Source organism: Lissotriton helveticus, chromosome 10, assembly GCF_964261635.1.
Source record: "Lissotriton helveticus chromosome 10, aLisHel1.1, whole genome shotgun sequence".
NCBI lineage: Eukaryota > Metazoa > Chordata > Amphibia > Caudata > Salamandridae > Lissotriton > Lissotriton helveticus.
In genome coordinates this window covers 783,759,841-783,775,629 of record NC_136071.1, presented here as the reverse complement: position 1 = coordinate 783,775,629, position 15,789 = coordinate 783,759,841, and the positions used below count along the sequence as shown (strand labels likewise).

General features: G+C 41.3%; 1 protein-coding gene across 2 annotated transcripts in view; it reads left to right on the top strand.

Annotated features, from left to right (window-relative positions):
• Positions 1 to 15,789, top strand: part of ZEB1 (zinc finger E-box binding homeobox 1) — a 477,132-nt gene that overhangs the window by 338,815 nt on the left and 122,528 nt on the right. For both annotated transcript variants that reach the window (XM_078663353.1, XM_078663352.1), the window contains one exon: positions 4,970 to 5,075. In XM_078663353.1, coding sequence (XP_078519479.1) covers positions 4,970 to 5,075 — 106 coding nt within the window. The remainder of the gene's footprint in view (positions 1 to 4,969; positions 5,076 to 15,789) is intronic.

The following is a 15,789-nucleotide window of genomic DNA, read 5'->3' as shown; positions in this document are numbered from 1 at the left end:
GCTTTGTTATTGTTTCACCCCTTCTAAGAGCCTCTGCTGATTGCCGGCAGAAGTCAGATCGCATCTCGCGACACACCTACATATGGGGCGCGACACAGTAATGTGTCGCGCCACACAGTTTGGAAAGCTGTGCCCTAAGGGCATGTCTGTCTGTCACATGGCATAGGTGTGCATGCACACATGTGCATGCACACCTGGATTCGGTATTTTACCACCCAATTGAATTGGGTGGTAAAATACCGAATCTGAAAGGCCTTTGGGACTCGGAAGAGTCCCACCTACATCTCGATTTACCGAATCGGTAAAATTACCGATTCGGTATTTTACAGAATCGGTAAATTTACAGATTCTGTAAAATAAAGGCCCCTACATGCCAATTTCTAAATACCGGTCAGTAACGGCCGAAATCGGCCGTTACCGACCGGTATTTGGGCTCCTACATCTGGCCCTAGATCTGGTATTTCATAAATGGTCCTGATTGACATATAGTTTGACTTTTTATACAAATGTAAATGTGCCTTGTGGCAGCCTATGTAGCAATGTCATTAAGTTTAAATTCTTCTCCATTCCTCTTCAAAGCAAAAAAGGAGATACAAATGCATTGTAGTTATTTATTTTCAGAGAATCTTAAATCTCTACAACTACACTGGTTATGTCAAGCAATACAAAGGAACTAAGCACTAAAGGGTAAAAGCCAGTATTTTGGGCAGTGTGCCAAGTACAGTATTATAAGATAATTTGTACCTCGTAGTGAAGGTGCTTCTTTGAGTCCATGTAAAGGTTAAGACCTATTATTGGCAGGATCATGACATTATGACACGGCAATAAATATAAATTATTGAACATTACAAATGATTGACAGTATGGACTGCCAAATTCATCCTTGTCAATCTTTGTGTCTATTTTTCACTACAAGAGTTTTTCTGAAGTCCTTGCGGTTGGGGTCAAACAGCTGGGCTAAGTATGTGGTACAAAGCTTTTGAATCGTCCCCCATCCTTGGGTTCACTCTGCCATATTCAGGGAATATGCACAGTTTCAGCATACAAATTCAGCGTACAGGTCTCAGGAATTCTTCAAATTCTGTTTTTTGTATTACCAGCCTAGGAAGTATCCACCAAATGATGCGCCATGAGGTGGAGGCCGCATTAGATTACCTAAAGCCTTGTATAAATAGGCACCTTTGCAGATAATCTGCCCAGATAGAGACCTACCTACAGCATTGAGTAAAGGTGGCAGGTGAATTTGTTGTACCAATCAGCTAGGCCTTTGATGGGTAATCCTATTCACCAATAAATAGTGACTTGGTTTTAAAATTAGATGCGTTTCTGAAATTTTCAGTTTGATAAAGACTGCTACACTGATCCTGGTCATAAGGTAATTTTCTTTGAGTTAGTGTGTTGTTCCTTAATGGAAATGAGGCTCCATACTAAAGCCTGGCTTATCAGCTCCCCTGATTGCTTTTTGATTTCGTTCCAGTAGTCATGGTGTAATCCTTTATATTGGTGTATTTCTCTTAAAAGTTCTTTCTGGGGATCACATATATCTGTTTGTGTTGTGTCGACAGACCTTATGGAAACCATGGGGCCAAGGCACTTGCTCAGGTAAAGCTCTGCCACAAAATCATCAGCACATATTGAGCAAATCTTTACCTTGGATATATGTTTGAGATGCTGGTTTTCAGTTCAGTCCGTAGATGGATCATAACGTGACCTGTGCCAGTATCAAGCTATGCTTTATCTTTAAATGATTTTGAAAGTAAGCTGCAACTGGAATCAGTATGGTGGTTGAGAACGCTCTGAAGGCCTGTCTTCCTTTATTCCAATGGGAGCTTGCCTAACCATTTAAATGACTATATCTAGTGAAGCGGGACCTCATGTTGATTGGCTTATGGGTAGTCCCTGTCTGCAGTGGGGAAAATGTAGCGAAGTAATTTCCAGTGGCCGAGAATAATTGAAATATTCGACCCTGCAGTTTTTTTTCTCCACGACTGCAAGAGAAATCATTTTGTGCTTCACACTACACTGATTACCGCTCCACCCCAGATGCTCCCTTCAGTGAAGATCTTTGGTGCTACCCTAGTGACTTAAGGTCGTTTTAATTATGTACTGCAACAGAAACCTCTTTTCCTCATGGAGAAACAGTACTCTGTTTACCCTTATGTTTATTTACCCGAGAGTGAGGTATAGGTCTAAAGGGTTTACTATGTCAATCTTTCAACAGTATATATACAGCTGTTTCTTGTGTTTTGTCTTTAGTGCTGATGATAAATGTTATATTTGAGTGTTTGATCAGGGGAAAGAAAAAAATATTTGTTTATTTTTTAAGCTTTGACTCTGATCATCAATAGCTCCCTAAAGAGAACCACCCCTCTGCCTGTGGTGCCCCGTAGCCTGTGGTCCCTCTAACTCTTTTCCTTGCATCTTTCGTCTGTCACAAACCCCTGTACAGAGCTCAGTTTCTTTTCAGCTATGTCTGTGATATACGACTCCCATACATATATACAAGGTAATTTGATCAAATAGTGTGAAAAAGATGGGCTTAGTGTTTGTGATGGTTCTAGCTAAAAAAAAAGGCTTCAGTGCCAGCACATGCAGGTAGTGAGGTCAAATACCCAATGCACCCCAAATGTCATTTGAATGGCAATATGGCTTATTTAATGTTCAAGAAACCAAATGTGAAAGTATTAGTCTTTGATTTTGTCACTGGAATGTTGTTTGATGTAAACTTCTTACTTTTTGTAACAGTATGTTTGTTTTTTGTTTAAGGGGTGGAATTTTATGTTGGACCTGAAATCTACAGCCAAATCAGTCTTATGGCTTCTTTTTCTCTTCTCCAACGAGGGATCCACCGTTCCTACCTGTCCCATATTCACCTTTAAGGAGTGCTAATCTCCTGGATTATTCCATCTAAATTTTAGTAGGGACGAGAAAGATGGAGGTTGTGGCAAAACATGTTTCAGTGCTTTGAAGATCAACCTAAAAATATTCTATTTTTTGTCCTTTCCTTGCATCGGGGCTTCATTTTGTTTTTTACCTGGCTAGAAACGTCTTCATGATGTCTTTCCACCCTTTTTAATATCTTTGTCTGCACAAAGTCTGTTCTCCATACTTCCACTCTAGCTTGACAGTTGAATCTATGCTTGGGTCAATCTTTGATTTGGTAATAGGTTGTCTTCTATTGGTCACAGTATGCTGTTGAGGCTAGTAACAACTAGGAAATGTTTTACATTCCTTCTGGATTGCTCTGGCCCTTCTTGGTTTTCTCTACCATTTCAGGTTCATTCCCCAGGCGGTTTGTTACTAAATATCCATTGTGCTTTCCTGGAGTTTTCTGTAGCTACTTAATCACTTCTGGTGTTATGTAGATGCATACCATTACCTCTATTGCACTTGCCTCTTCTACAACTGAAAAATTATAAATACCTTTACCTGGACACCTTCTTCGTTATTACCTTTACCTCAACTCTAATGCTTAACTGTATTTCTGTCCCTTACCAATAATGCAGATTTGTTTTTATATCAATTATGTTTTTAGAAGTTAAATAGTGACTGCTGACATGAATACCAATGCCAAATATCTAATTGTATAACATTATTTTTAAATTAATTCAATGCAGATTTAGTGTCCCTAACCTTTTTCGTTATCTGTAATAGATATTTTATTTAGTTTAGTACTTGCATTAATTTAAAGATCTTTCCTAAATGGTAATTTATATAATTTGGATTTTGGTAAATTCATTTTAGCTAAAGGACCATTACCCTAACCCAAATGCAAACCTAGTCCTACCACTCCCAGTGTCAAATATTATATTAAATACATTACTTTACCATGATTTTCTGAAGAAGCAACTCTTGCTAATCGCACTAATGTTCACCCTGACCCAGACCAATGGCAATTAATCAGTTCTCTAGATACTAATTAATTTAAATTCGTATTTCAAATTAATTTGGAACCCTTTCTCTAATACGAACTCCAACCATTGCTAGAACAAGTAATTTTCCAAATGTTAATTCAAATCAAAATTAAGTTACATTGTTACCCTTCGATTAAGTAAGGATCCATAGTGTAATGGCAAATAGTGGTATTAACTTAATTTGACAGGTTTAAATGCTGCATGGTAATGATGTTCTCCACTTCAACAGACTGGGTTCTACTGATGATTCATGGTTTCATCTCTAAATAAGTAACACAGCATTGATCTCTGGTCCTTTACTTGAGTAACATTCTCTGGGTTTCCAGCTTTAAACGTGGTTTTCCACTAGATTTGGATATTTTTCTGCTATGGTTCTGACTTCAGTAGTTCACTCTGATTAATGTGGTGATCTTACTTGACTCGTAAACTACTTGGGTTTCTTTAAGCCATCTATTCTCTTGAGGTATCTCAGCCTATTAGTGTCTTCAGGACGTTTTCCCTGATTTTACACCTTCCTTTAAGGTAGATTGGGTATTGTGAATTGTTATTTGAAGGATGCGGTGTCCTCTCCTCTTGGACATTGTGCGTCTGACCATTATTCTAAAGCATGCATGCACCACCGTTTTTCTGTTTTCAATAGATTGGTTTTCAGCTACAGTGCAGTACTGGTAGCAGTAGCTTCCACTGCCTTCAATAGCACAAATGCTAGTCTGAGACTTGCGTAATTTCAGATTGATTTTGTGGATTTTATTATTATTTTTTTTCTTCTCCCCTGTGTTAGGTCACATCCGGCAAGTTAAAAAAACATCTCAACCAGGTTTTGACTTGTCGCACATCTCCTTTCCACTTTCTCTAAGGTTTTAAACTGTGTTGATTTATTAATGTTTAATGTTAATGCAATGCTTGATCACCTGGCAGGATCGTGATGGTTATGGAGTTTATTCATTTAACTAGCACTATGTTGTGATCTGTGAAGGAGTGTTTAAATGTGTATCAAGTTTGTCATCCAAGCACTCATCACACGTAATGTATAAATGTAGATTTATTTTTTGCAGAGACATGTGACGCAGTCAGGTGGCAATCGTAAATTCAAGTGCACTGAATGTGGAAAAGCTTTCAAATACAAGCACCACTTAAAGGAGCACCTACGTATCCACAGCGGTAACTATTTTACTTAATTTTGGTGTATTATCTCATGCTTGTCGGTTTTTCTTGTCTGCTATAGTGACACACACACACATTAACTTCTCCATTCAATATGGTCCAGTGCTGTGAAGTGAGCGAGTCATGAATCTGGTACATGTTGTATTTAAAGGCCTCACATTACCAACTTGTCAGGACCAGCACTTCCACGTCGTATCACTTGGATATAAAATCAAAGTATTTTGAGTGATCCTATACTCGCAAAAAGACATGGCTGGCTGCTTATCAACCTCTTATCCTTTTGCAAAAGATTTTCTTCACCTCAAGGAACTTTACTGTATTTTCTTTGTTATTAACCCTTGATCCTTATTCCTAAGCACCACAAAGGAGAAAGGGGCAACCCAGTAACCCTGGGAACCTGGGTCAGTAAATACAGAACTAAACAATGTTTCCCTGTGGGGAAAGTCACACGTCTAAACCTCCTAGACAAACCATTCAAAAGCAGAATCAATTTGTGTGAATTAAACAGATAATTGAATTCTGTATATCAAACTGCAATGCAAGTGCTCCAAATATGTCAGTGGAAGTGTAAAGTGAACAAAGTGTTGGTGTTGTACAAAATGTATATGTATGTGTATGTATGTGTGTATATATGTACATTAATAACCAAGGGCTGATAGAATAATCTTTGTAAGACTCCAAATAAGAGTACATAGTAATAATCATTTATTGGTGAGAGAAAATGGATAACCTAATATGCTTAAGAATTGGACACAAGACCCAATCGGCGATTTGGAGGACCTTTGTTTCTGACGCATGTGTGTGACCTAGGTTAACAGATGGTGCTACTATGTATACTCTGGTAATGAAGCACTGTGTGTGTGTGTGTGTGTGTGTGTGTGTGTGTGTGTGTATATATATGTGTGTGTGTGTGTGTGTGTATATATATATATATGTGTGTGTGTGTGTATATATGTGTGTGTGTGTGTATATATATATGTGTGTGTGTGTGTATATATATATGTGTGTGTGTGTATATATATATATGTGTGTGTGTGTGTATATATATATGTGTGTGTGTGTATATATGTGTGTGTGTGTGTGTATATATATATATGTGTGTGTGTGTGTGTATATGTGTGTGTGTGTACATGTATGTATGTGTGTGTGTGTATATATGTATGTATATGTGTTTGTTTGTGTGTGTATATGATCTCTAGAGGTATAGATATCTCCATCTAGATATCTACATCTTGTTATCTATCGAGATATCTAGATCTATCGAGATATCTATATCGGGTAACTATAACTGCTGAGTTTCAATGGTTTTGTACCAGTGAAATGTGAGCCAAACTAGAACATCCCTGTGTGTATGTATATGTATATATATGTCCAAAGAAGCAAAGCAGGGTCCTGCTGAGATCCTCCCTCCCATGTCAGGTGGCGCAAGTAATTCGCCGGACCACAAGAGCCGAATCAAATATTAAATCCAAGATTGCTTCAAAGCAATAAATTGCGCACTCAGGAATCCGTTTCAAGGTGATTTTATTGTTCACAGTTTACACGCTACGCGTTTCGACACAATGAGTGTCTTGGTCACACGTGAATTACCCGGGAAGGTATGGCAGATATAAGCATAACAAAAGTAAACAGTGAGGAGGTAACTTAGTAGTGAACCAAAAAATGGAGTGCAAATGCGAGTGCCATTTTGTAATGGTGTGCTTGTAAGGGGGAAACCACAAATTATTTTCACCAAGGGCCGATTATTTCAAAGGCCATATGTTCTCATATTTTACACAATTATCCCTATTCCTAAGTAGGAATCAGAAACAGTAAAACAGTACGGGGAAATTGTGAGTAGCCGATTATTTAAAAAGCCATATGTTATTCACATATTTTACACAATTATCCCTATTCCTAAGTAGGAATCAGAAAAACAGTAAAGCAGTACAGGGAAATTGTGAGTAGCTGCATGTACATCTTAGGCTCTGGTGCCTTGTGCATAACAGGTAACAACCATTATTATAACTATATGCTTGCACAAATCATTACTGCATCCTATGTGTTATATTCCATTCGGTCTAGTGCCAAAGTTAAGACACACATATGTACACCGTGGTACTCAGTATATTCATTCGTCTCCTCTTTCTCAAGGTAATATGCTGATAACCAGCCACACTGCCCCAGGTCAGAGTGCACATCTACTAATTTATATTGCAACTTGCATACAAGTTAAAGTGTCTTTCATCCCAATGAAGAAATATTGAGGTCAAGGGACCGCAAGGTGACGGAACCAACTTCTCTCCTCAATTATATCCTACAAAAACAAATAAACATACAATTAAAATCTCTTCATAAAATCTTACTTATAAAAGAGTTTAACATTTTGAAGTTCATTAACGCATGAGAGCATATTAATTACTGTTATGGCATTACTCTGTCTAGATAAAGCTATTAATCTTCATAAAGATGCGTAATAAGTTCCTCATCGAGGTTGTGTCCCCCGGGGAACTTCGTTTCTAGCTCCGTTATCCACTTTGACTCCTTCTTTCTGAGGGCCAGTTCACGATTCCCGCCCCTTCTTCCTATGTTAACTTGTTCCACAACAAAGTAACTTAATAGGGAGTTATTGGATTTATGGTACTTCTGAAAATGTCGTGCAATAGGGTATTTGTCATCTACGTGAGTGATGGCTCTAAGGTGCTCTTGCACCCGTTTTTTGGCCATGCAAGTAGTGCTCCCTACATACCGAAGTTTGCAGGGGCACTCGAACGTACACGACAAAATTGGTATTTCAGGTCAGAAATTGTTTGACTCTTGGTTCACTTCTCCCAGGGATATCAATGGTTTTAACCATTGTACTGGCTTTACAGGCTTTACAATGGCCGAATGGGTAAAAACCCTTGAGGCCTTGTACATGTGTTCTCTTTTCTGTGATATCAGCTTTAACAAGGATATCCCGCAGATTTCTACCTCTTCTAGAAGTGATTTGGGGTCTGTCGCCCAGAAGAGGACCTACTGTGTTGTCTGCTTTCAAAATGTTCCAGTTGTCAACAAGTATTTTCTGTACCTGTTTGGATTTGCTATTAAAGGTAGTTATGACACGGGTCTCATTATTAGTGTCATCATTCTTATTTTTGGGTTTCAGGGTTTCGGTTCTATTCACCTGTGTGATTTTAAGAACTGTTTTCGCTAAGACTTCTTCCGGATAGCCCCTTTCTCTGAATCTATCCAGCATAGTCTCTTGTTCCATTGCAAAACCTTCATCACTGCTACAGTTTCTCCTCGCCCTCAGAAGCTCACCATAGGGGATACTCCATTTAAGGGGATATGGGTGAGCACTGAGGGCGTGGAGTAAACTGTTGCCAGCCGTGTCCTTCATGTGGAGTTTGGAAACAAGTTTTCCTTCAACCACACTAATTTCAGTGTCTAGGAACTCCGCTCTCTCCGAGCTGATGTTATATGTCAACTTGATATTATAGTCATTGATGTTGAGTTTCTCAATGAACCGAACCGCCTCTTCCTCTGTGCCTCTCCAGATTAGAAACAGATCGTCGATATATCTGATCCACGTGGTCCACGTGTATATATATATATATATATATATATATATATATATATATATATATATCTATATCTATATCTATATCTATATCTATATCCATATCCATATCCAAAGGTTACAGAGACATAGTAGTTAGGCTCATGTTTCACTGGTACAAAACCATTGAAATTCAGCAGTTGTAGTTACCTGAGCTAGCTATAACCATAAGCCCCCACAATGCACTGCTTATGACCTCACATATTACATCGCTCATGACCTGTTCAGTGACTTTACTGATTAACTCAGTGAGGTCATCTGAGATGTTATCATCCAGTGAGTGTTTCATAAAGGTGTGTCCATGTGTGATTAGGGTTCCGAGTGGTTGTACAAGTGAATCGCTGTACTGGTGTGGGAGTGACTGTGTGGATAAGTATATGCTTGTCAGTGACTGCATAGGTGAGTGACTACATGTGATGGTGTCTGAGTAAGTGAGTGGGTGTGTGATTAACTGTATGGGTGAGTAAGTGTGTGGATAGCTGTATGGGTGTCTGACTCAGTGTGCGAGTGGGTGTATGAGTGGGTATATTTCGCCGTAAATTAAAAACATGCTTTTTGCCTTACTGGGGTCCCTCTAGGACCAAGGCTAGGGGGAGTCAGGGTATTCCTCCCCTCACTCCCCCCCCCCCCCCTCCATTTTTTTTGCTTTTTTATCAGGGAGGCTCTGCTCAAGCAGGGTCCCAAAAGAGCTACCAGCACTTCTGGTTGAAGTGTGGCCAGTCAATTAGAGTTTTGCAGATCTCTGCACGAGCTCATAATTATTTGCAAAGTTGTCGCGGCCACAGGTATACAAGTTTGGATTTCCTTAAGTTTCTCAACATTTACAGAGTATTTACACCAAATAACAAAGCACAATCTTGTGGACCTAAAGCTAGTTTACTGCCAAGTTTGGTGTATTTTCGTTCAGCGCTACGGGCTGCAGCCGTGTCTAAAGAGTATGTGAACTTACATGGGAAAGCCCTTTTTTTTTTTTTTTAACCCACGTCTTTTTTTCTCGGTTCCCCCTTGACAGATCGCCCGAAACTTTCCATGCACATAATACAAGGGGCACTTTTTGGGAAAATTTCATGAAGTTTGTCATACGGCGCCAAAGATTAAGGCAAGTCCAAAACACATTAACTATGGAAATATGGTCCTAACAAACTACCTACTGGCAAATGGGTGACTGGATCTATATCCAAAGGTTACAGGGACGTTATAGTTCAAGTGACATTTCACTCGAGAAATTCAGCAGTTCTAGTTAGCTGAGCAATGCACTGCTTACGACCTCTCATATTACATCACTCATGACATGGTCAATGTTATCACTCATGACTTCTTAAATGACTATACTTATATCATTCAGTGACTGGAAGTGTTCTTAAAAAGTTTGTGTTCATTTTATAAGCCAGGGTGTATCAGTGGGTGGATGGGTGCCTATATGGATGATTCAGTAGGTGGGTGACTCACTGTATAAGTGAGTGATTAGGTGTCTCAGTGGGTGGATGGGTGAGTGACTGGTTGTGTGAATATCTGCATCAGTCTGTCAGTTGGTGTCTTATTGGCTGTATGGGTGGTGGGTGCATACATTGGTTGCTGCATTGATGAGTGATTGGTTGTCTTAATACCTGTATGGGTGTCTGAGGGTGTGTGTGACTGCCTATATGGATGAGTGAGTGGGCGAGTCAGTGTCTGTATGGGTGTGTATTTGAAAGGCTGTATGGGTGACTGATTGTGTGTGTGGGTGACTGAGTGGATTTGTCAGTGCTATATTGGTGAGTAACTGGCTATATGAAAGACCGTATCGGTGAGTGATGGGGTGTAAGTGACTGTATGGGTGTGTGAATGAGTAGCTGTATGGGTTAGTGTGCTTGCTGGGGACTGTACAGGTGAGTAAGTCTTACTATCTATTTCAGTAAGTGGGTGAGTGTCACCATAAGGGTGAGTGACTAGGTGGGAGTAGCTGTATAGGTAAATGTTAGTTTGTGATGGGCTTGTGAATGGGTTTGTAAATGGTTAAGTGGGTGTATGAATGGTTCAATGGGGGGGGTGAGTAGTTGCTTTAGTAATTATGTAAATGTAGTCAGGGATGTCATTTGAGATATCAGTGATGTTACTAACCATGTTCCCGGACTCCAAGGACACTCAGCATCCGAGGGGACTTCATCTCCCAACCAGTACTGCGCCAGGACGTGTTTGCAAAGTAGTGGTGAAAAAGGGCTGGGACTCCAGCGACTTGCCGATCCCGCATTGTTTTTTTTAAATTTATTATGGGAGGGGGGGGGGATGCGACCCTCCTCCTGGGCCTGCTTTGGCCTCAGAGACTCCATACCCCGAGGTCAGGCCTGTAGTGTGGGTGCTCTGGTCCCGACCCAGAACACCCACTGCTAATGTTGGGACTGCGGGGGAGCCTCAAGGCTCCCGTGGTCTGTGTCTGCTCCAAGCCTCCTGCTGGAACCGGCATTGCTTTGACAGAGGGAGCTGCTAACATGCAGCTCCCTTTCTGTCAAAGCAGTTGTGCTCCGAACAAAATGCTCTGGCTTTCTCAGAGCGAAGCAGTTTGCTAATGCTCTGCAGGAGCGGTAAAGCTCAGGCAAATCAATAGCAAAAAGCTGTGTCCCGGGGTTGGGCACCCCGGGACATAACAGGAGCTGGAGCTGGCCCTGGGAGGCCAGGAGGCCCCCCCTCCAATCTTCACTTTAGCCCCAGGGAGGTGGTGGTCCCCAGGGCTAGGGTTCTGCAACGGACCCCCAGCATATTATTTTTTGAGCCCCAGGGAGAGGCGCGCGGGCCCCTCGTATTATAACATGTGCACGTGGGACCTGGCCCGCCCAGGGGCTTTATAAACAAGCATTTACAATGCAACGGTTTCGCCTTTGGAAATGTTAAAGCTATTTGCAATGTAAATGACAATGCCATTTATTTATCTGTTTTCAAAACCAACACATAAATACAAATGTTGTCATTTACAATGCCAATAACTCAAACTTTTCCAAAGGCGAAACCGTTGCATTGTAAATGCTTGTTTCCATTTGAAGTGGGGAAAAAAACACATTACTGCTGCCCACATCATAGCGCTTCCCCCTCCCCCTCAAAAAAATATACTTTTAGGCATGCCGCTATACAGGATGGCTAAATCATTGCCAAAAGATCCATTATTTCAAGTGCCCACTTGTTTTCATGGTTGCAGGCTGCTAATCTTTACTTCGAAGGGAGCACCGGGTTGCATGCTTGGACCTCTTACATTTCCTTGCAGAGGTCCTTTCCTTTGCTATGTATTTGTGGGATGCATGGGGTTGTAGCAATGTTTTTTTTCCCTGCAAAGAAAGGGGATGTGTTGGATCTGCTGCTCAGCCAGTGTGTCTGAGGTATAGAATGTTGGTGTGTGATGATGCTGTAGAACGTTGTATGTGGGAGAGTCAGTTGAAGGATGGGTTGAGCAGCAGATAGGCTGCTCCTGGTGGGCTCTTAATTACATCTCTTGAACTCAACATCTTAATAAATCATCTTGCTTAATATACATCTGGATTGATGGACCCTTATTCTATTACAATATATTAGAGCACACAGCAGCAGACCACCTCTAATTCATTCACTGTGGCCGACCCGGTGCCAGCTCAAGAACTGACAAGACCAGAATTCAGTTGCTTCCACTGAATGCCAGCAGCGCCTTCCCCTGTTGCGATCTAATCACATGGAAGAGGTAGCATGCTTTTAACTCTACTGCAAGTCTCTAATTCAATACCGATTCTCTAGAGGGTGGCACAGAAGTTACCTGCTGTCTGGGACCAGGACTTCCATTCTATACGCTATAGCTGTCCTTTTATTTCCAAAGCTTCACATTGTAATCCTAAAACTTCAGAATTTCTGAAATGAATCTCATTGCACAGAGGCATCAGCTTGGCTTCGCAGATAACATCGCGATGCCTTAAGTATCATACATAACCACAAGTGGAAACGTCGCACATAGACGACCTGAAAACGTGCCACCTATCCCCAAATGGTCAGTTCTCAGAGCAGACCCCCTGGTCACACCAACCCTCCATGCCCGCACCTTCCTGCCGACAGTAGGACATGGCTGCTTCAGGGCTTCCAGCGGCTGTGGAACACGCGGTTCCTTTCGGCTCCCTACTCCGACCTCCAGCCTCTCCTTCCCCGGCAACTGAAGCAGCAGCAGCAGAGCTCGCGCTGCCCGTCGCACGACGTCATCCACCCGCGCCGCTTCAGATAGAGGGAGGTAAAAATCGGCCGCCATCTTCATTGTACATGATTTTGTAATTTAACATTTGTATTTGTACGGCATAGACCTGTACTCCCAAGTCAGCAGTTTTCGGACAGTAACATTGCTAAATAAGTGAACAATGGTAGAGGAATGGAAAATTAAACAAATAATTTATATCTGTACTGTTTTTATATGTATGGACTTTTTGTGCGCTTTTAACACATCTTATTTTAAAACTATAAGTCGCAAATGTTATAATGTAACTAAGGCCATGTCCCATTTACTCCAAGCACGCTATATTTCGAAAATGACTGGCATATTTACATCATCAGAGTAAACTTTACCCACCGCGCTCCCAACATACAGTAATTTTCAGCCTATTTGCGCACGTGAGCAGGTGGGTGTGTCGAGCTATAGACAAATCGCCCGTGTTCCGCGGCAGAACACGTTCAAATGGACTGAGTTTGATATATGCGTTTTAAGGGGTGAGATGTGCTGGCAAGAAGCATATTTAAAATCGAAGTGCTCGCATATCGAAAGGGCAACAAAAGCACATTTCAAGCCATTTCAATAAGGCTATACAATTTTATATATTGAATTATATACAACTGTGCAATATATCTGCGCTTTTACTACAGTTAAGTACACTAAAACTCTTATTTGATTTGCAAATACAAAAGGAGATTGTTTACTAAAGATAACTATTCAACAAGTCCGGTCCCGGGCCGCGCTGTGATTGGCTGACGTCACGGGGGTGTCCCGGGCCGGCAGCCAATCACAGCGCGGCCCGGGAATGACGTCACGGGGGTGTCCCGGCCCGGCAGCCAATCGCAGCGCGGCCCGGGACAAAGGGGCGGGGCTTAAAAAAAGCACCAGAAACTCCCCCGAATCGCGTTTTCGTGAGAGAGCGCGATTGACAGCCTCTGTCTCCCAATGGCTAGTCTCCATTTATGGAGCTAGCCAATTGGAAACAGAGGCGGTCCGAACCTCACTACTGAAAACAAAAGATTTCGATCTGGGAGGGGCTTCGCCCCTCGCCAAGTCGAAACCTAAAAAACAAGTGGGGAAGCTCACACTTGTGGGCCTTTTTTTTTTTTTATTTTTTTTTATTTTTTTTTACATTTTTACTGCGATTTCGGACGTTTGTCACAACCTCACAGTAAAAATTGTTTGTAAATGCTTTGTTTGGCGTCTGGGAACCCAAGACCATGATCTGGCGGTCAGGGTATTCCTATCCTGACCCCTTTTCTTTATTTTCACCTTTTTTTGGGGGGGGACTCGAAGTCCCAAGATGGCTGCCAGCTCTTTTGGCTAAAGTGTTGGCAGCCAATCGGAGGTGTGCATTTCCCTCCTCAAGCTAGTTTATATTCGCGAAGGCTTCGCAACCACAGATAGCATTAACTTTTTTTTATTTTGCAAATCTACTGAACAGATTTGCACCAAATAACAACAAGCATTTGTAATGCAATAAGTCTTGCATTTTCGAAACTTTGACCTATTGGTATTGTAAATGACAACGCCGTTTATTATTGCAGGTTTTTAAACACATAAATGAAAGGCATTGTCATTTACAATGCTAATAGCTCAAAATCTCACAAAAGCAAGACCTATTGCATTGCAAATGCTTGTTGCTAGTACTGCTGTACCCGGGCTGCAAGCCTAGAACATGGAATAATCCTATACAACATCAAAGGTGAAAGAATGGAGCAGAGGATCACGTTCTAACAGGCTAGCTTAAGAAAGGTCTGGTTGTTGGTCTCTTAACATCTTCATTTTTTAAATGCCTTGAGTAGGTAATACAATAGCCTAGGCCTCTCGGACTGAAAGTTGGTGCCCGATGGAAGGCAATACATCCACACCGTTGTGATCTCCATCATGTTAGTTTTCAGCTTCAGGCAACGAATCCTCAACCAATAGCTTATTTCCTCCACACACTATTAGAATGTGTGTGTGAAGCCCAGAATTACCGGGGGCTGAGCTTAATTTAACCATTTCGACCTATTTGTTTTTATACATTATTGTGTTATTTGTCTTCTCAGGGATGCGTGTGAGAGAACCCCATGTCTTCCTTAAATACCAAGAAAATCTGGCCATAACTGATGCACAACTTAAAGCGTATCCCATGGTATCAGGTAATGCTTCACATAAGTAAGTGAGCAACAGCGAGGACTTCAGCATAACCCGCCAATGAGAGGGCAGCTAGAGATAAAAGGAACAAGTGTATGGCCAGCTGTCAGTCTGTCGGAAAACAATGACTCTTAGACCATGCAACGCCGTAATACGGTTTTTACGAGGTTGCTTACTAAGATGCAATGAATGAAGGTGTTGAAAGCTGCAGAAATTCCAAAGCATCAGGACAGAGGCATCTTCATAGGCAACCATCTGTGGAAAGTCTAACATTAAGGCCAGACCTGATTCGCTGCCGCCGTGGAAGCCGTAAATTCCCTAAAACCTATCTGGACAGCGCATGGATTCGGCTAAGTCCCCAGAACGAGCAGTAACCTCCGTTTACATAACCTTAAAATGCAGTGAGCTCATAAATGGGCTGGAAAATGGTTGATTCAGAAAGGTTTGCGTGTAGTTCAATCAGCACATAACTTACAGCCAATAACTTCAACTCATAAGCGACACGCCTACAAAATAAAGACATTCAGATCGGAAACAGATGGCAAGGTAACAACAGTTAGCAAATATTTAATCAGTTGCTGTAGATGGGTCAAGCGGAGATCTTGATTTAATTGTTAATCGGTTCTAAAAAATTGGTCTAAAAGAAGAAAGCCAATCTTCTGTCGAAGAGGACCTTTATGAAGAAAATGAGTGCTGAAATTTAAGTTTAATTTCTGCCATTTTACTGCATTAAAGCACAGATATGTTGGGGAAAAGTTATAAGAAAGGAGGATATGACATAGAAACAACATCCAGATTAGATT